Source organism: Gymnodraco acuticeps, unplaced genomic scaffold (assembly GCF_902827175.1).
Source record: "Gymnodraco acuticeps unplaced genomic scaffold, fGymAcu1.1, whole genome shotgun sequence".
Lineage (NCBI taxonomy): Eukaryota > Metazoa > Chordata > Actinopteri > Perciformes > Bathydraconidae > Gymnodraco > Gymnodraco acuticeps.
The window spans coordinates 437240-458267 of NW_022990201.1; the positions used below are offsets into that span (position 1 = coordinate 437240).

Here is a 21028-nt window from a genome sequence, read left to right on the forward strand (position 1 = left end):
TTTGGTTTCAAATGGTTTACTTGCATAGGGAAAGTAACAGAAAAGTTTGAAAAGAGGACAAACACAAAATAAAAAGTTATCCTTTTCCATTAACATTAGCACTTATGCTGTTACCCTAAGTTGTAGTTCAAATAACATGAACTATTATGTTGGACAACAGTTATAGCAGGAGATTGAGTACTGAAACTCAAGCAAAAGTAACCCTAACCCTAAGTTTGTCTTGATATGGACAAAACCTTAATACCAACCTGTACTGCACCTGTGGTGTGTTTCACATGTATACGCACCTCAGTTCTGCAGTAAGTTGTGAAGATCAGCCACTGGAGGCAAGAAAGATTGAGATTTTAAGCTGGAGTTTGGTCCTTCTCTAAATATATGGATTGTTAAGCAAACTGTTTCTCAGAGAGGGCTCCCACAAGGGGACGGCTGAAACACTTACATTACTTTCCTGCCTCGTGTTTAACCACCTGGCACCAATTACAGGCTAAATTACAACAATTACAGCAGCACTGCATTAGGACAGTTCGTCTTAGGTCAGAACTGCTGAAAGATGAAAACAGTAATCTGGATTCATTGGTTGATTTAGGGGTTTTGGACAAATGTCGTACTAAATAGTGAATCTCCTGGAGCTGTGTAATTACAGCCTCAGTCTGCAGCTGCAGGCTGGAGCCCCCTGCAGTATTACCACTGCTGTTTAAAAGGCTCTTTAAAAATGTTTTGGATTTTATTTGATCTCAAGTGGAATTAATTTCCTCTGTCTGTATTTTGCCTCATCTGCAGGAACCATCGGCGCAGAGCTCACCTCCACCAACGTTAGTGTGTACGTCACCTCAGATGCAGGAAACACATGGAGACAGGTGAGGGTGCTTTTTTTATTGGAATAATAATTGAAGTCCTATGACGCTACAGCTGTTTTGCATGTTATTTATAATTTATAATATGGTGAAAAAGTTATTTGAAATGTTTAAACTTCAAATCTGCTCTGACATTTCTGATGGACATGGTTTACTGACATTGGAGTGTCTTTGTTGTTAGGAGGGTCATGATCCTAGTAGTTGGTGTGTTTCCTGTTTTATTTTTAAGTTTGAAGTGTTCTCCCCCTGTGTCATGTCTGTCTTTTACTTCCTGTCTTTGTGTATTTTCCCACCTGTTTTGATTTTCTGTACTGGTCCTATTAGGGCCACCTCTTCAATTTTGTTTGATCCATTCATTTGTTCTTCTTGTATTGAATTTCTGGTTGTTGTTTAGTTGTTAGCAAATACTTGTATGATGTTCAACAGGAAGTTCTGTTCAGCTGTGTTTGCCCAGACTACTCAAATTATAATTATTTGTTGTTCCTTTCAGTGCATTAGGGTCTACCGAACTCTACAAAACAATACATATTTGTACATTTTAAGTGTATATTAATAAATATACTTTTAATTCAGTTAATTCATATTTATGTTTAGTGCCAATTGGATCCTGGTAAGACCAAGCCCCACGAAGTGTGCTGGACGTTGAATCAAATGTTTGCATTGGCCAAAGAGTGGTACTACAACTTAGTGTCAGTTCGAGACGTCATAGAGTGGTGCAGGGATGACGTATTTATCCGGAAGTAAACTCCACATGGCCACTTGTTAACAACCATCGTTTTTCAGACACGTAAACTCTTCAAAAATCACCAGTGGGGTCACTGCTGATGTATTTAATGTCGTAGAACCAAACGTGATCCGTCTCTTACATTTGTGTCAAACACAGACCTTATTTGGAGCTAATTTCCAAAGTCCTATGGAGAAATCCCATTGGCTCTGAGACGAGGGAACCGGTAGTGGTAAAATGCTAACTCACTTCCGGGTTTTAGGACCACTGCACCACTCTATTGGGCCCAAAAATACCTTTTCCACATTTACTCTTTTTAGACTAAATTAACTCCCCAGTACAAACACTTTTATAGCTCTTTTAAAACCATGAGGGTCTAAAAATAAAATGCAAGAAGAGCCGAATCCAGATTTATTTTCTATCTTAATTAATTTTCCTCAGCCGAGATCTGCTATAACACTTCAGATTGGAGGCGGGGGTTAAGCACATGGGTACGGCTACGGGTACTTTTTGGCTTCATGCGCTACTGAGCAGCTTTCATAGGAATTAACACCCTGTCTCCAACACTGTATCCAGATCTCTTTGTACATCCATGGTTAAAACACTTTGTACACTTTAACGATTATGTAAAATTAATAAATACATTTTCCAATAAATTAAAGCCAGACACCATATGGACGATCATGAGCTTACTGACCTATCCCCTCACTAAATATATCCTCCTCCTCACTTGCTCTCACTGATTTCATCATACAGCCATTTATTAAACATTGCGCACTAGCCAGACCTTTTTAAGGTCGATAATCAAAATGAAATGTTAAGAGTTATTTGATTCACTTCCAGCCTACAGTGCCTGTGGGTTGCCTTTACCTCACTTGATCCTGGCACTCTCAATGTATGGGCCTGGTTTTTAATCAAACACAGCATTGAAAAATAATAATTTGGAGGCTGATGCAGCAAGTTTGAAACAGTGATGTGTATTGTGTTCAGGGTTGGGAGGGTCACTTTGTAAATGTAATTAGTTCCTGAAATACTGAATACATGGCTCTGAAAGTAATCCAAATCCGAATACAGTTACGTGTCTTAAAAAAGCGTATTCAGATTACTTTTAGAATACTTTTGGAATACTTTATTTTTCCATAACAGATTAGGGTATGTGTTGGTGTATAGGAGAAACTTATTTTACTGTTTTAATAGCTTATCAACATCTTGGTGTCATTCTGGAATATAGTCCTTTAGTCCTGTCTTAAACCTTTCCTTAGAATATTTTATGAATTGTAAGGTGTTCTTGGGTGCTTTGAAAGGCGCCTCTAAATACAATGAATTATTATTAATTATTATTATTATCTGAAACGATGTAATAACCTTTAAAACTTGTTCCAGTCACTTGCCCCACGCATTCAGCAGCAGCAGGCCATTCACTTTGATTTGATCGTTATGAAATGTCATCATTTCAACAACAAAGAAATGCTACATAAACGTTATCTTGCACATTTTTTGTCAAACCATCTCCATTTCTAACTTTCAATATATTTGAAAAGAGATCAATTTTCAATTCAATTCAATTCAATTATTAGCATGACCATAGTTACATACTGTACAGTATTGCCAAAGCTTTGTATACAGTAGTTGTAACATCTATACAAAAATACACACAAACAAATAAACAGTTATAAACAAACTGCTAAGAACATGTTTTAGTTTTTTTTTACAAGGAATACAGATTCATATAATACATTAATACAAAATAGAATATGATATATATATATATATATATATATATATATATATATACATAAGATATATAAGATGTGAGACATGGTGTATGTGCTCATTCCAATTCCCTCAGACTGTGGCAGGCAGAGACAAACTGTCCTGCAACAATGCAGCTCTCTTTATATTCCCGAGAAGTATTTTTTGTTTTTCATTTTTAAATATTTGAGGATGCTTATGTTTGAGTTTTGGGAAGAATTGTTTCCGTATATGTTCAAAAGTTGGGCATTGTGTGAGGAAGTGCTGCTCTGTCTCCACAGCAGTTCCTCCACTATGGGCATAGATATGTCTCATAATTATTTGTGTGAACATACAAATAATTTGTGTGTAAATTAGGGCTGTCAGTCGATTAAAATAGTTAATCGTGATTAATCGCAAATTAATCGCACATTTTTTATCTGTTCTAAATGTACCTTAGAGGAATATTTTTCAAGTTTTTAATACTCTTATCAACATATGAGTGGACAAATATGATTTATGCTAATGTTTATTATCATTTGAACAATGACAAATAATCTCATGAATATTAAACACAACAACCTCTGAACATTACAAATATTCGCCTCAATTCAACCTGGAACCTCTCTCATACAATAATACAATACAAATGGTGTGTGTGTGTGTGTGTGTGTGTGTGTGTGTGTGTGTGGTGTGTGTGTGTGTGTGTGTGTTGTTGTGTGTGTGTGTGTTGTGTGTGTGTGTGTGTGTGTGGTGTGTGTGTGTGTGTGTGTGTGTGTGTGTGTGTGATGGATCGTTGGAGCTATGTGCAACTCAAGGCATATGCTCGAACGGGAGCTGCCTGGACGCTGCATTCATGTTGCGCGCACTATCCGTGCTGAGTGTGCTGACTTCTCGTACAATGTCCCACTGTCTGGCTTCCTGCATAAAGTCAAGTGCTCGGCGCAGTTGTGGCAAAATGTCGCTCCTCTGTTTTCATTTAAACAGCTCCATATCCGTTAGCGCAGCTAGCTAGCACCAGATGCTAACAACAACAATGCACGTAAGGTCTCTCTCTCGCTCGCTCGGGCCACACCTACACACACCCTCCCGGTCCTCCCAACAGCCAGTCGGTGCCTGCCGGTGAGCGTGGAAGTGTGGTCTGCCACAAGCGGGCGGCAGGAGCGGGGCTGTCAGCATCAGCTTGTAGATGGTATTTTAAACTCGATGCGCTCTGAAAACTACGGGGCGGCCCGAGGACAAAAAATACACATGCGTTAATCGCGTTAAAATAATTAGTGGCGTTAATTTTTTTTTGCGTTAACGCGTTATTAACGCGTTAACTTGACAGCCCTAAAATATGTGATTTGTAAATGTAAAACACCATCCACAAATGCATTTAAAAGATTTGCAAACTCACAAATAAATTTTGCAAGTGTAAAACGGATCTGCAAATACGCTAAATATTTTCACAAATAAAAAAAAGATCTGTGAATATCTCTTAACATTTACACCTTTCGATCAGGCATTTGTGAATCAATTTTGTATTTGTCGACCAAAAATGCGCTTGCGGATCTCAAATCTCTGCTCGTGGATCTCACATTTCTGCTTGTGGGTCGTCTTTTTACACACACGGAATGTTTGAGACGTATTTTCCGCCGGTCTCGGCTAAAATCTACTCGTGTCACTTGGTTATTTTCGGAAACCACGTGATTGGCCCCAACCCAGTCTCACGGCATTTCGTGTTCACCAACACGATTTGCCCCTTTTTTTTTCGTGTTGCACAGCACGATTTTAAAAGCAATGTATTTCTACTGCCTGCAGCACGTCTTTTTCTCCGGTCGGTCGAGGAAGACCGGAAGCTGTGTGGTTCATAAAAACATGTTCTTACTCAATATCAAGCCACAGTTATTGCTTTTATTTTGAAATCGTATAATTTCGGACTTTTTGTTGCCGTCTGTGAGGAAAATAAATGGGGCTCAGAGCCTCAGAATACGGAAATCTGTATTTTTTAAATCTTTTTTTCCTTCTAATTTGTTATTCTTTTCAAAATAACACACTGTTATTTACTCACCAATAACACACAATTATCTTTGCTTTTATTTATTGGTTTAATTCCATAATCTCTGGCTTTTTGGCCTCCGTCAGGAACTGAATTTCAAAATAAAAATAACCGGAAACAGACGTAGGCATTTCGAGCGATTACCCAAGATCCTCAGCTATGGTTTTAAGCTTGTTTATCGGATGTTTTAGCCGCAATGCATGCTGGGATTTGGTGTTTATATGATATGAAATCTGAAAAACATTTTAAAAGAATAAAATAATACTTAATTCCGAGCGCTCTTGCTTTTCTCTTTGAAAGTCATCACATAACGGCATTGTAATACACGGTTCGGCTGCATTGTATATTACAGATCTGCCGTAGTTCTTTATTTATAGAGCCCTGATGAGAAGACCTTTGGAAAAACTGAGAAAATGCCGCCGAAACTGAATACTTGACGTGGATCATAAATATATTCAACAATTAAACAACATCTTCAATTTCTCTTCACACAATACGTCTCCTTGCAGTATCAACACTAATTCGGCTGACTTTTACATTTGATCTAATTCACAGATAGGTTATATTTAAACCATAACGGCGCACAGCTGATATAAAAGGACTGTAGTTTTTAAAGATATTACTGATTTTCTTTGAATGTAAGAATGTAAATACTGAGTCTGAAATAGTATAGCAATATGCTGTAAAATTATGTGAAAGCATGCATAAAACTACACATCTTCAGTGTGTACATTTATAATACAAAGTTATTATGGCTGTGTGTACCTTGTGTCAGAGTCCTGCATCGGGTCACCCGTCGGGTACCCGCGGGTACCCGACGGGTGACCCGCAAAAAAGGTGATTCGCAGGTGGTATTTTTTCAAACGCTTTTTTCCGGGTTCGGTTCTGGGTAAAACAAAGATGATGCGGGTCGGGTCGCGGGTATTGCATAATAAATATATTAAAATAATAATAAATTAGTTTAATGTTTAAAATCCTCAGACCTCTCCCCCGCGGGACCGCGCATAATCATAACCTCTGCAGCGCATCAATCTGCTCCTGAGCGCGCCACATTCGAAATGGCTGAGGTGAAGCTCTCTAGCGGAGACTACAGCATTTTCAATAACACTTCCTCAAGAGCAAAATCCAACGTCTGGGAGGCTTTTGGTGTCATCCTAGATGGAGAAAATAACCAACATCCCACGCTTTTTGAGACAAATATGCAACTGCGTGTGTTAATAATTGCACGTTTTCACTGCTCATAGGCTATGCGGGTTCGGGTCGGGTTGCGGATCTTGTGCCGACGGGTCGGGTCGGGTTGCGGAACTAATTGGCAATATGTGCGGGTAGCGGGGCGGGTTCGGTATTGCACGTCGCGGGTGCGGCGCGGGAGCGGGTCTTGAAAATCAGACCCGTGCAGGACTCTGCCTTGTGTGCACCTCCTAGTGGTTAAAGCACGTTATTGAATTATTTTTATATTTGATTAAAAAAATATTAAGAGTACATACTTTCATAGGGGGAAAGTATAAATATAGAATGTAAAAAATCAAGAAGATACTCTAAGTGATCTCTACAATAAAACAGTTTAGTGCAGAATGTACAAAGATATTAATAGGAGGAGGTGCAAAACAGAAAAACGAATTAACCTTTATTTAAACATTAAATAACAGATTAAGGTCTTCTTTTAAATAAGAAAAAAACTTTGGGGGTATCTATCTACAGATAAATATTAAGCCTGACAAAGTACTTAACGTCTAATATATTGCTTTCCTGCAATGTTAACTATGTTGAAGCACTTATTTTAACCGATATTATACATATGAATTATACTCTTATGTATGTAGATATAATAAGAAATGTGCAGAATATGACAGTTTGATGGTGGAGGTTCACACATACAGTATTGATAGATGTCTTGTAATGCACTGTTAAGGAACCAGTGACTCGAGTGTTTCATTCATTGCATAACTACACCGTAGTTGTGTATATGATATGTCAATAAACCTTTGAAAATCTTGAAAGGGATGTGCAAAATAGCCATAATATACAGTCTTTAATTAACTATTAGTAGAGAATAACGAGTAATGAATATACTTTATTACTCGTTTCCATTCATGTCAATTGCAGATACATGTTTAGTCTTCTCAAGCACCAACTATCAAATATCTCTCCTGATTGTTGGCACTTGACAATCACCTTACCTGAATTTTACTCAGGTGTAACTAAAGTCTGATTTAAGGGTTGTTTATATTTCACATAATTAATCAGAATCTGCAAAGTAACTCAAATAAATGCAGTGGAGTAAAAATACCAGGTTAACCTCTGAATTGTAGTGGAGTAGAATTACAAAGTAACAATGAGCTGTCATGTGGGTATTAATGCTGCGCATAATGGACACAAGCGATTTTCACCCATTTATTAATTATATGTTTTACATTTGATTTAACACCAATGTATTTAATACTGACAACTTCTAATTGTGGGAAAAACGAAAACGTTCAGTAGAGACGTCCCATAGAACATTTTGCGAAACACAATAGCCAGCATGTGTAGTTCTGGGGGGGCGTTCGGTTCCAGTTTTGGATAGTCTGGCGTGGTTTCGTTCCATTTCACACAGCTGTTTGACGCTCTGCGTAACCTTACGGGACTGTAGTCCTAAACGATAGCTAATGGGTAGTGTAGTGTCTTCGGCCACTCAGAAATGTTGACAATCGCAATGATGCTCGAAATGTCCCTTATAGGCCTACGTCTGTTTCCGGTTATTTTTATTTTGAAATTCAGTTCCTGACGGACGCCAAAAAAGCCCGAGATTATGGAATTAAACCAATAAATAAAAGCAAGGATAATTGTGTGTTATTGGTGAGTAAATAACAGTGTGTTATTTTGAAAAGAATATTGAATTAGAAGGAACAAAATATTTAAAAATACAGATTTCCGTATTCTGAGGCTCTGAGCCCCGAAATTATACGATTTAAAATAAAAGCAATAATTGTGGCTTGATATTGAGTAAGAAAATGTTTTTATGAACCACACAGCTTCCGGTCTCCCACGACCCGACCGGAGAAAAATCGTGCTGTGCAACACGAAAAAAAGGGGCAAATCGTGTTGGTGAACACGAATCAATAGATTAAAAATCGTGTTAGTGAACACGAAATGCCGTGAGACTGGGTTGGATGGCCTGCTGATGACGACATATCCGCATGATTTCAAAGTAAGAGCATGATGGTTTGTTTAATGCTCTGTTTTTTTATTATAATGAACAGCGGAATGTTAGATGCATTCTTTATCAGACTGGTCCTGAGGCAAAACACAGTTTGAACCGGTTAACGAACAGAGTGTCAGGACCAGCTGAGAGAGGGGACTCTTTCCCTTGTTCTGTGTGCGGGGGGTGGCCTCACAGACACGCTGCATCTCTCTCTCTGTCTCTCTGTCTCTCGCTCACAGACATGCTGCAGTGCAGTGCACACAGACCTGCCGGTAATGAACATTACATTTTGTGAGGAAATATTTCCATCAATAATTTCAATAAGTATTCCAGAATGTATTCACATCAGGTTTACGAAAGTAACTATAATCAGATCGTTTTTCAAATATAACGCGAGCTGAATACAGTTACCTAATTTGTGTATTCTGATTACGTAACGCCGTTACATCTATTCCGTTACAACCTATGGTTAGTTACAACCCAACCCTGATTGTGTTTGTTTGGTGTGTTATTACTTGGCTCACTCGAATGATACAGTGTGGGTGGTGTGCAGTGGTGTTGGACCTGTACTTGTGTAATGGGCCACTGCAGTTGAAACTCTTTCTCTGTGCCTTCCTGTCGCTGCAGATCTTTGACGAGGAGTATGCAGTGCTGTATCTCGACCAAGGAGGAGCCTTAGTCGCAATAAAACACACTCCGCTTCCCATCCGACACCTGTGGTGAGTCATTATGACAGAGACGTCACTTGCCACAGCATGACTAGGAGGAAGCCTCAAGACTTAAATTAGTCAAACAAAGGCAAATGAGATGGGGGATGATATTATTCAAGTTAGAACCCCCCCCCCAAGACTAGGAAAAGTATGCTTTGACAATTGCGTTCAATATCACGTTTACGTGTTTTAAGCCTTAATGAGTCTAGCCTCTGCTGATCAGTGTTCACTGAGCAGAGCTCCTCAGCCCTGCTTGGAATATGAAATAAAGTTGTCAGACGACTCTCAGGGTCATTAGCTCTGCACTCAGTCGGGGGGGGAATAGTGTTGGCGCCTTGTGTAATGGCTGTCTGTGTTCACAGGTTGAGTTTTGACGAAGGACAACAGTGGAAGAAGTACAGCTTCACCAACACGCCTCTGTTTGTGGACGGGGTGCTGGGCGAGCCTGGGGAGGAGACTCTCATCATGACGTGAGTGACAACAAATGTGTCAGAATGGAAATCAATCAATTACATGGATTATGGTTGCACTCAACGGGCCGGTTGTAACTTTAAGACTATAAAAATACATATATAAATATTTAATATATATAAAATAGTGTATTATATTACATTATTGCCTCTGCATTGGATTATTATGGGATAGGGTAATAATAATTATAATTAACTACGTCTGAAAGAAGAAGTCTAGGCCAAATAATTGCAAGTCTCTTCAGTGCGCATGTCACAAAATGATTTAAAAAGAAAAGCCAAATTCTTGAAAAAAAGTCAAACTCAAAAAAAGGAAGTGACATTTTGAAAAAAAGTCAAATTTTAAGAAAAAAGTATAACTTGAGATGCATTGTGGGAGATGTAGTTTATGGGCAACGTGCTTTTGTAAATCGGCATGTAACCGTATAATAAACATATTATATTCTTTGCAAGCCCTTGTGGGGCCACAGAAAATGAAGTCACAGGCCGGATTTGGCCCCCGGGCCTTGAGTTTGACACCCCTGACATACAGTATAGCCTCTGTGTATGTGTGTTTGTGTGCTCCTTAACCCGTGCATCTATATCTAAGCCTGCAAGATTCAGCATTTCCCGACTGCCTGTTTTTCTTTTCATGAATAAAAGAGATCTCTCTCAAGGTCTACCCAACATCAAAACTGGCAGTCTCCGAATTATGATCACAGGAGATCAATCAGCCAGCGACAGCATGACTGTCCATTTGAAGAACATGAAGGAACATGATCAAAAAAATGCCTGAGAAAACAGACTTTGGTCTGAAGAAGTTTTAACAGCATTATGAAGTCGATAGAGTCTTTGGTATCATTCGCCCTGTCCTCAGAATCCAGATTTACCAAGATTATTTTTGTGTTCTTTCACATTTATTAATAGAATAATAGCCCAGAGCTGGTGTGCGTGCATATGGTATGACACAGCGCTTGTCCCCTATTGCAGCAGAGATTTAGGGCTCGGGATGTGCTGGGAAAGGGTTTGCACAGCCATTACATCAATGTTTCAAGACACCTGCCATAAATGACAGTCTGACAGTGGGCTCTGTAGTCAGCTCTACAGGAGAGTGATAGGGCGCAGCTGGAGAGAGAAAGAGAATAGGGAAAATGCACAGCAATAGTCTCAACAAGAACACAATAAAGGGTTGGTGTAAAGACAATGCAGACATTTTGTTTTTCTTCTTGAGCTAAAGAGCTCTGTGCTGGCAGACACACCATTAGTTCTCATACGATTATCATGCACTGTTTTCTTATCAATTTGTACTCGTTCTCACAGTAAGTGCCTGTTGTGGTCGGGTGCCTCCAGAGCTAATTGACAGATTGATTGTGATAAATATGTTGCGGTACAAATGGTGAGGGGGTCAGAGAAGAGAAACACCCACTCAATTTATCCGGAGATGGAAAATTATCTGGTTAATCTCATAACCTTGGATTGTGATTTGTTTCTGACCATTTAAATATGGGTATTCATTATGATTAGACTTTCAGAGGGAATAAGCTTCCCAATGTACAAACTCACAATACAAACAAACTTAAAATGTAAAACTGGGCATTTTATTCCATTATCCAACTTTTAGAGGAAGACTGGTAGTTTTCTATATAATTACATTTTAACAAATCCCATATAAAGTAGAAAACAAACAATATACCAAAGTGCCAAGTATACAAAGTATGCTCCATCAAATTAATTGTCAAATTGTCCCTCCAACAATTCCTCTCTGATTTCGAAATTGGAAATGCTGCGTCCTTCTTTTTTTTTCTCCCTTAACCCAGTCTTTACCTGTAACTGTCTGGGTTTGTCTCATATCATTTGTTTTCTCATAAAGTCACTATTCTAATCTTTAAACAACATTTCTGTTAGTAGTTATTTGAAGCATGTTTCTTGTATAACAACCAACATCATGCATTTTTTTTCTCCAGGATATTCGGCCACGTCAGTCATCGCTCAGAGTGGCAGCTGGTGAAGATCGACTTCAGGTCCATCTTCAACAGGAGGTGTAAAGAGGAGGACTATCAGACATGGCACCTTCACAACCAGGTGGCAACCCTAACCCTATAACACACAAAAAGAAGGCCCCTTTAAATAGTGTTTGATACAGTGTTTAACCTCATCGAGCAGCATGCCTCAGCCTCAGGGGTAATGTGTGATCACTGGCTGCTTTTAGCCTGGCGCTTCAGTGAGTGGACTAAAAGCTGGACATCTCTGAGTTCCCAGAGCACTTATGCTGATTCTCCCGCCTCTCCTGCTGATGCTCTGAGTCAACCGACTCTAACCCCCACACATCGCATACATTAAACATGCCTGAAGAGCCTTCAACCTGGCCAGGGCCTGGAGCCCAGCCAGAGTCTGTAAAGCATGACTTTATTCACGGACCCCACTCTGTAATTGGTTCAGACACCCATATGCTCGGAGCAGGCTAATGATCAAAACATATAGCACGGAAGATGACAAGAGTCCAAGCCAATTACAGGGCCAACTTACCGGGAATGTAGATGTACTGTATTTCAGTCTGCTACAAGAAAAAACTCAACTTTACCTCAAAACGGAGGAGCGCTAAGCAGCTGGGAGTCTTTTTGTATATACAGCCAGATTTTTGTAGAGCATCTCACTACTGACACCTAATGCACAAAGCCAGGATGTTCAGGTCATGTAAAGAGAGGATAATAGGATGCAGTGAAACAGTCTGGAGTTTGTACTCAAACTGATCTTATATTCACGTTTCATGCATAGATAAAAGGCTAAAACAGGATTGGCAGCATTTGCCCCTTATTATTCCGTCATCTAAGAAATAAAAAACTCTTAAAAATAACTCAAGCAGCACATTCTACTGTGTGACATTTGCAATGCAGGAACAGTTGTTAAGTTTAGCACACCACACAGCACAAGGCCGTAAATATTCGAACAGGAAACAGGCCGAAAGTTAAACAAGGCAGCGGGGATTTTCACACAGTGAGATGCCCACATGGTTGGTTGCATCGTGTCAATTATTTATGGTGGCAAGTTACAAAAGCAGCTCATTTCTTTAACCCTCTCTGCTTGTGTTTCCTCACGGATCGGGTCTCCCAGGGCAAGTCCTGCCTCATGGGAGTGAAAAGGATCTACAGGAAGTTGAAGCCCTCGTCCAGGTGTGTTATGGGAAAGACGTATTCTGTTTCCATGACGTCTGGCCCCTGTGACTGTACTGAGGCTGACTTTGAATGGTGAGTTTATCATAATTTTTTACCATTCCCTTTTAAGACCAATTTTTTTTTTCCTTTTTGTTGTGTAATTATTTATTTTTTTGTATTTAATAATTTATTTGGTTAAGTAGATACTCAACCAGATGCAGTTAAAACTGATAATTGATAAAAATCCACGGATCAGAAAAAGAGCAACAAATTGATTAACAATAGATAATAGCATACAGCTAAGATATAAGGGATACATCATTAATACTGATACGCACCATCATTGTCAAATCTTACTACAGGAACATTACTAATGTTTTGTGTCCTATAACTTCCTTTTTTACCATCATTCATCAAATATATGAAATGTACATGTAATTTATCAGAGTGTTTCATTCTGAAGTTATTACCTTTTAACCAGTTTGTTGTAATTGTCTAATAATTGCTACTCTTATTACGATGAATCATATGTTTTGCTTTTTCTCTTATGTTTTACCAAGTAATAGTATAAGTGGGTACTTATTGATGGAAACTCCCAAAAATAGTTGACAATTCTCTTACAGTATAGCTATCTCCCAGAAACCACTTAAAATGTCACAATACCTAACACCATGAATATGGATTGCTTTCTGCTCACCACATTCTCTTTAGCATTTTGAAGTTCTTTGTGCTGACTTTGGATTTGGAGTGTCTTAAAATACAGAATAACAACTGGAGTAAGCTTTTTACAATCTGAGAAATAGTCCTCATGATGTGCATAGAGACTACAAACAATTAATGCAAGGTATTGGTAACAAACAGAGCTTGACCAATCATTACAAATAATTAATGGACTGCATTTATTTAGCTCTTGTTCCAGTCTTTCCAGCCCCTCAAAGTGCGTTTACATACCAGTCAGCATTCGCCCATTCACACCCATTCATACACAGGGAGGGGCTGCCATACAAGATGCCCCCTGCTCAGGTAGACTCACATTCACACACATTCAAACACCATTGGTTTAAGTTTCTTGCCCAAGGACACATTGACATCTGGAGTGCAGGTGCTGGATTACCACTAGGGTTAGGAACCATCAAGTTTCCTATCAAAGGAAGACCATATAAACCCTGGGACGTTTTAATGAGAGGACTGTTTTTTTAGGAAAAGAAGAACCCAGGAATTTTTGATCTTGAGCAAAACTACTGTCAAGTTCGGCTGCAGTTGGTTCCATTTTGACCGTTATCTCCGGAAAACACTGACAGACACTTTGGAATGCTGCTTACAAGAAGCCTCAAAGAAAGCAAAAGCAAAGCAAAATCAGCTCGGAATTAAAAAATAGAGATTTTTTCTTTATCCTGTCAGTGACACCAAGACTTAATGCTATTAGAAATGGCTTACAAATGAGTAGTTTCTACATTTCTTCATTCATTCATTTTTATTTGTTGTATTACTCAAACAGGAGTAAATAACACATTTGTCTGACGAGTATTATTCCCTATTTTAGATTTGTTGGACTATGGGGTACATTACAAGCATATTCAAAATCAAGTATACTCACTTTGCAGTCTGACATCTTTGAGTAAATAGGGTCTTATAGGGAAGTTAGAAATACAAAGCAAACAGATGCAATCCTATATCACTATACAGCTCCTACTGTGAGCACTTCCAAGCCTTCCGAACCAATACAGACAATGACAAAGAAAGAAAGATAAACTAAATAGGAATGAATGCACAATTGTCATTAGCAGATACTGAATTGATTGTACCGGAATACAAATGATAATTCAAAGATGCTTTGGTGGCTGTTGCTGGTGAGTCTTTCTAATACAAGTGTAGCTCACAAGAATGTTTTCTACACATCCTCACAACCTGCTTTTTTAGAATCATCAGCAGTATTTCATTTGTTGTCCTGCTTTGGTCCCAAATCTGGTCTCCTGAGCAAGCCGGCTCTGGGAACAAGCACCATCAAAACCATAAATCACTGAGCCTAATAGTTTTCATTAACAATCACAACAGTTTTGCATCTGTGTGCATGTCCCACTAATTAGGGCAATTTGTCGCTATCGTTTTGGCGACATAGTGCTGCTCTCCCTTTTAATTTGTAGGACAAACAACTTGTGGGCTGTGTTTGAAAAGCACCAAAGTGGAGCTTTTACTTCTCTCAAGTCTATACCAAAATGACATCATTTTAGGTTTTTGTTTCCCAAGATTCCGTTTGAAATACAGAGATGATGATATGTTTCAACAACACAGTCTCACTCCCTGCACGTCCAGCAGCGACGCTTGGTCAGGGTCCTTTGGCATCCAGTTGTAACGCGCCGAGCCTCCTTCAGCTTCATAAACAGACGCAAAGAGCTTTCAACTGATTGCAGTGTATTGCCATCGGCGGCGGTATTTGACGCTCAGGGAAGCACCTAGGGGTGTAACGGTTCACAGAAGTCACGGTTCGGTTCATACCTCGGTTTGGGGGTCACGGTTCGGTACGGGTTCGGTACAACAAGGACAAGCAAAAAAAAGGCCCAAATGCATCATTTTTATTTGCTGTTATTTATTTTTAACAGTAGTGCAAGTTTTGGTATGAAAATAAGGAACTCTAACATTTGGAATCATTAACTGTATTACACAGTTAAAAACAAACCACAAACAGTAACACACACACTCAGATGGCCAAATTATTTATAATGGCTGATGTCAAACTAAAAGGTTAAATAAGCTGTAGCCTACAACTAAAAAGAATGTCTTGAAAATATTTAAATAAGAAAGTGTTTCAATCACAATCAATAAAAGGCAATACAGAACTGTATAACATCTGATGTCAAAATATAAAATAAATACAATGATAAATATAAAACAAAATAAAATCTGTACCTTTAGGAGCAATGTCTAACATGTGTAATTAACTTGTGAGTGTGTGAGGCCATTATGCCTAAATAAAGGTACTCAAGCTTTACTCTATTTTCAAGTTTTTCTTCAAAAAGATGAGTTTGTCTACGTTGTCAGTAGTGAGGGCAGATCTGTTGGCGGTAACTATGTCACCTGCCGTCGAGAAAACCCTCTCGCTGGGGACTGAGACTGACTCGGATGTGATTGAGCATGTTTGACGTGTTACCACTAGCATACCGCACCGCTGTCGAACAACGCCGACACACCGTCCTCGTCCGATCCACAACTCGCACCCCATCATTGTTGTAGTCCACAGGGAACCCGAAATGTTCCCACACTTCTGATTTAAAAGAAGCAGGTGGGTCTTCTAGCTCCTGTGTGTTGTGTGAACTCGCCATAGCTGCTAACTTTTCTTCTTCATGTATTGTGTTCGTTTTGTTGTGTTTTGTTCTTGTTCTTCATTTGTTATTTACGGGCAGCTGGCTTTTAGGCGCAATACCGCCCCCTGGATTATATATAGTGTAATACTGCCCTGAGTGACAGACTTTTTTCCCCACTTGTAAAAAAAGGCGTATTCGCCGTGTGACTGCATGTGCCGAACCGTGACGTCTGAACCGTGACGGTACGGGACGAATACGGATACCGTTACACCCCTAGTTCAAGCACCGCATCAGTCCATGTCGGCGGCAGTTAAAGGCAATGTGAGCGTCCATTCCCATTGGATAACGGAGAATTTTACACCCGGAAATAAGTATTTCCCTTACTGTCGATTGATTTTACAGTGATATCTGCACTCATCAACTCAAGAACACCAGATTACCTTTGTTAATTAAACGACATTGATAAATTGTGTGCAATGCTTTTGTATTTTTCCCCGTCGATAGAGAAACACATGTTTTTTCGGAGTTTAGGATGGCAGAAGACACTACACTACCCATAATCCTCAGCTATCGTTTAGGACTACACCAGCCGCTTTGCTTGACAAACCCCGTGATTAGTCCTCAAGCTCTGTGATTGGATGTTGGCAGTGCGCAAAGTTTACGCCGAGCGTCAAACAGCACTTTGAAATGGAATGAAACCACGACACACTATCCAAAACTTGACTCGAACGTGTCCACCCCCCACCCCACCCCCCATAACTACACATGCTGGCTATATGTGTGTTTCGCAACATGTTTTATGGCGTGTCTCTGCTGGGAATTGTAGTTTTCGATCATCTTAAGATAAGATAAGATATACTTTATTGATCCCAAGTTGGGAAATGTTTTTGTTACAGCAGCATGTAAAACATGCAATTTATTGTTACTTTGTAATTCTACTCAAGGTTCAAGGCTTTTATTGGTCATGCATACATAGCTACAGTGTAGTTATGACAATTAACATCTTAGGTTACAGGCTCCTCCAACAGTGCAACACAATAAAACAGAAAAACAGAAAAAAATAGTGCAAGTAAAATACAAAAAGAAAAATAGTGCAATAGTGCAATAAGAGTCTATACAAGTGATTGGAATATGATATATTAGATACATAATTTCTTAGTAGCAGCCAGATGAATGTTATGGTTGTTGTTTCAAAGTTCAGGTGTTAATAGTCTTCTGGCCTGTGGGATGAAGCTGTCCCTGAGTCTGGTGGTTTTAGTCTGGATGCTGCAGTACCGCCTGCCAGACGGCAGCAGACAGAACAGTTTGTGGCTGGGATGATGGGGGTCTTTTATAATCCTGAGGGCTTTCTTTAAGGTTAACCTGGTATTTGTAATCCACTACATTTATTTTAATTACTTTACAGATTTGGATTAATGATGTGAAATATAAACAACCCTGAGTAAAATTCAGAGGAGGTGATTGTCAAGTGTCAACAATCAGGCGAGATATTTGATAGTGGGTGCTTGAAAAGACTAAACATTTATCTGCAGATCTCTATAAAGTATATTCATTACTCGTTATTCTCTAACCGTGTAGTTATGCAATGAATGAAAAACTTGGGTCGCAGGTTCCTCAACAGTGACAAGACATTATCAATATGTGTGTACCTCCACCATTAAACTGTCGTATTCTGCACATTTCTTATTCTATCTACATACATCTTATAAGATTATAATAAATATGTGTAATATCGGTTAAAATAAGTGCTTCAACATACACTGAACAAAAATATAAACGCAACACTTTTGTTTTTGCTCCCATTTTTCATGAGATGAACTCAAAGATCTAAAACATTTTCTATACACAAAATAACCATTTCTCTCAAATATTGTTCACAAATCTGAAAAAATCTGTGATAGTGAGCACTTCTCCTTTGCCGAGATAATCCATCCCACCTCACAGGTGTGGCATATCAAGATGCTGATTAGACAGCATGATTATTGCACAGGTGTGCCTTAGGCTGGCCACAATAAAAGGCCACTCTGAAACGTGCATTTTTGCTTTATTGGGGGGGTCTGGGGGGGTCCGAAAACCAGTCAGTATCTGGTGTGAGGGGTAGGGGTGATGTTCTGCAGCGTCACTTCATCAATATATTTTTCGGATATATTGTATTTTATGAATAGTGACTGTTAATTGTTTTTATTTGCTTTGTGTTTATATCTGTTCTATGTCATTTATATGGATGTTTCATTCTCTCTATATCTCACAGCCAAATACTTTTGGATGTGTGGTTCTTGTGTTCCAATTGCAGCTAAATTGCTTTATTTCCTTCAGGGCTTTGATTATTGACAGATTAAAAATAATAAACATTCATGAAAAAATGTTTCATTTACATTTGTCCTAGAAAAGCATGAGCAAAATGTAAACCTAGTTTTTATTACAGTGTATTTTTTTTTAAACATAAATTACATTTTTATCACAAAACAACGATGGACACTTCCATTGTTAAATTTGATCTAGCAAAGAATATTTTCAAAAATTAATCATATTTCATTTATATTGTTAGGGAATGAGTTAATAAATCCTAATTAGTTTGTCTGTTTTGCACATTCTCCTATTAATATCTTTGTACATCCGGCACTAAACTGTTTTATTCTAGATATCATTTACAGTATCTTCTTGATATTTTTCTATTCTATATTTCTATCATTGACCTTCTACTTTCCCCCTAATTTGTATGTACTCTTAATAATTAAATGTTTTCATCACATATAACACATTCAACAAAACATGCAGCAGACCTTAGACAAGGCAAGGCAAGTTTATTTATACAGCACCTTTCAACACAAGGCAATTCAAAGTGCTTTACGAAAATAAAAGACATTAGTAATTAAAAGCAACACAATCTACCTGCATTGCAATTACTCTAAACTTGTAATAACGTGCTTTAACCAGTAGGTGGTTCGGGTTAAAAAGCTGTCAAGTTTACAGTCTTAACACAATAATATATACTGCTGTTTCCGGTTAAGTTTACGACGGATATATTTTGTGATCCACAGACGACCACTCATATATTGTTTTGATATTTGTAACACAAAAGCGATGGAAAAACCCACAGCAACACAGAAAAGATGGTCTTAACATGAGCGGTCTAGTTAATAAAAAATAATAATATCAAAACAAAATATTACTACTAACTTTATTGTGAAATTCAAACAGAACGGTAAAAGAATAGTTTCCGGTCTATTCTGAGGCCCAATCTCTGTAGATAAATAAAGAACTAAACCAGATGTGTAATATATTTAATGCAGCCGAACCATTTATTACAATGCATTTATGTGATGACTTTCAAAGAGTAAAGCAAGCACTGCTGAATAAAGTATGATTTTATCTTTTACGAAACTTTTTTTTTCATATGGAATGCAGTCGGAGGTCAACCAATCACAGAGCTTGAGAACTAATCACGGGGTTTGTCAAGCAAAGCGCATGGTGTAGTCTCAAACGATAGCTGAGGATTATGGGTCTTCTGCCTATGACTATGGGTCTTAGTGTCTTAGTGTCTTCTGCCATCCTAAACTCCGATACAACTATTTGTTTCTCAGAGTCGAAGGGGAAAAACACAAAAGCATTGCACACAATTTAAACCAATCAATGTTGTGTAATTAACAAGGATAATCTGGTGTTTTTGAGTTGATGAGTAATGCAGATATCACTGTAAAATCAATCGACAGTAAGGAGAATACTTATTTCCGGGTGTCAAATTAACCGTTATCCAATGGGAATGGACGCTCACATTGACTTTAACTCCCGCCGACATGACCGATGCGGTGCTTCCCTGAGCGTCAAATACCGCCGCCCATGGGAATACATTGCAATCAGTTGAAAGCTCTTTGCGTTTGTTTATGAAGCTGAAGGAGACTCGGTGCGTCACAACTGCACGCCAAAGGACCCTGACCAAGCATCGCTATTGGACTATCAGGGAGTGAGACTGTGTTGGTTTCAACATTAAATTATTTACTATCCTTTGATTGATTTGTCTGTGAGTGAAAAGAGCCATTATACAAATACATGTCGCACTTGAAATGGTGCGTTCATCATTTTTCCAACAGCCTCATGATTTGTTGTTTCCGTTAGCGAATCCATCCTGGTATCTAATTGGATAACTGTTTCTGTTTTTTGTCTGATTCCATCATTACAGTGATTATGGCTACGAGAGACGGACCGACGGCAAGTGCACCCCCGCCTTTTGGTTCCATCCATCATCCATGTCCAGGAGTTGTACCACAGGGATGACGTTCCTGAACAGCACCGGGTGAGCGCAGGACGAGAGGCTAGAACAGGCGCACGTATTCTCCATAGTGACTCGCAGCCATCGGGCGAAATGACTGGTGCATTTGTGCCGTATATCTCTGTGTATGTTAATTAGTTTCTCAGGGACAACAAGGACAGGCTGAGAAAATGTGGGGCTGAATGATCAAACATGCTACAAGTAATAACCGCTGGTAGTGACGTGATCCACTGTGGGTGAAGAACGGTTTGAGTCATGTTTGAAAATACTGAATTAATTATTATATATATATATTGTTCAGTGTAGGCAGGTGTAAGTAATGTGGCCTTTCAAGATTGTACTCTCTTTAACAAAACAACCTTCCTTTCAAGGTCCATTTAAAGCAGTCCTACATGTCTTGGAGTAGATACAGATTTGAAACATTTGTTATAATTTGCCAGTGTAGTGAAATAAGTGCACTTAATAAGAATTCTTGAAATAATAACTCTGGATGATAGAAAACTGACAAATGTCTTGAAATAGAAATACATATCAATCTGACTTTGAATGATCCTTTGTGATTCTTCAAACAGTAGATGCTGCTCACTCTTGAAATTCTTGTAATTATTTTT

At 38.7% G+C, this 21028-nt stretch overlaps 1 protein-coding gene across 4 annotated transcripts in view; it reads left to right on the forward strand.

The window, feature by feature from the left end:
* Positions 1-21028, forward strand: part of LOC117547462 (VPS10 domain-containing receptor SorCS1) — a 235697-nt gene that overhangs the window by 180543 nt on the left and 34126 nt on the right. For all 4 annotated transcript variants that reach the window (XR_004569193.1, XM_034218221.1, XM_034218222.1 and 1 more), the window contains exons 12-17: positions 781-857; positions 9162-9253; positions 9607-9714; positions 11658-11775; positions 12805-12938; positions 20328-20441. Coding sequence is in view for 3 of the 4 variants with exons in the window: in XM_034218221.1 (XP_034074112.1) it covers positions 781-857; positions 9162-9253; positions 9607-9714; positions 11658-11775; positions 12805-12938; positions 20328-20441 (643 nt within the window). In the remaining variant the exon portion in view is untranslated. The remainder of the gene's footprint in view (positions 1-780; positions 858-9161; positions 9254-9606; positions 9715-11657; positions 11776-12804; positions 12939-20327; positions 20442-21028) is intronic.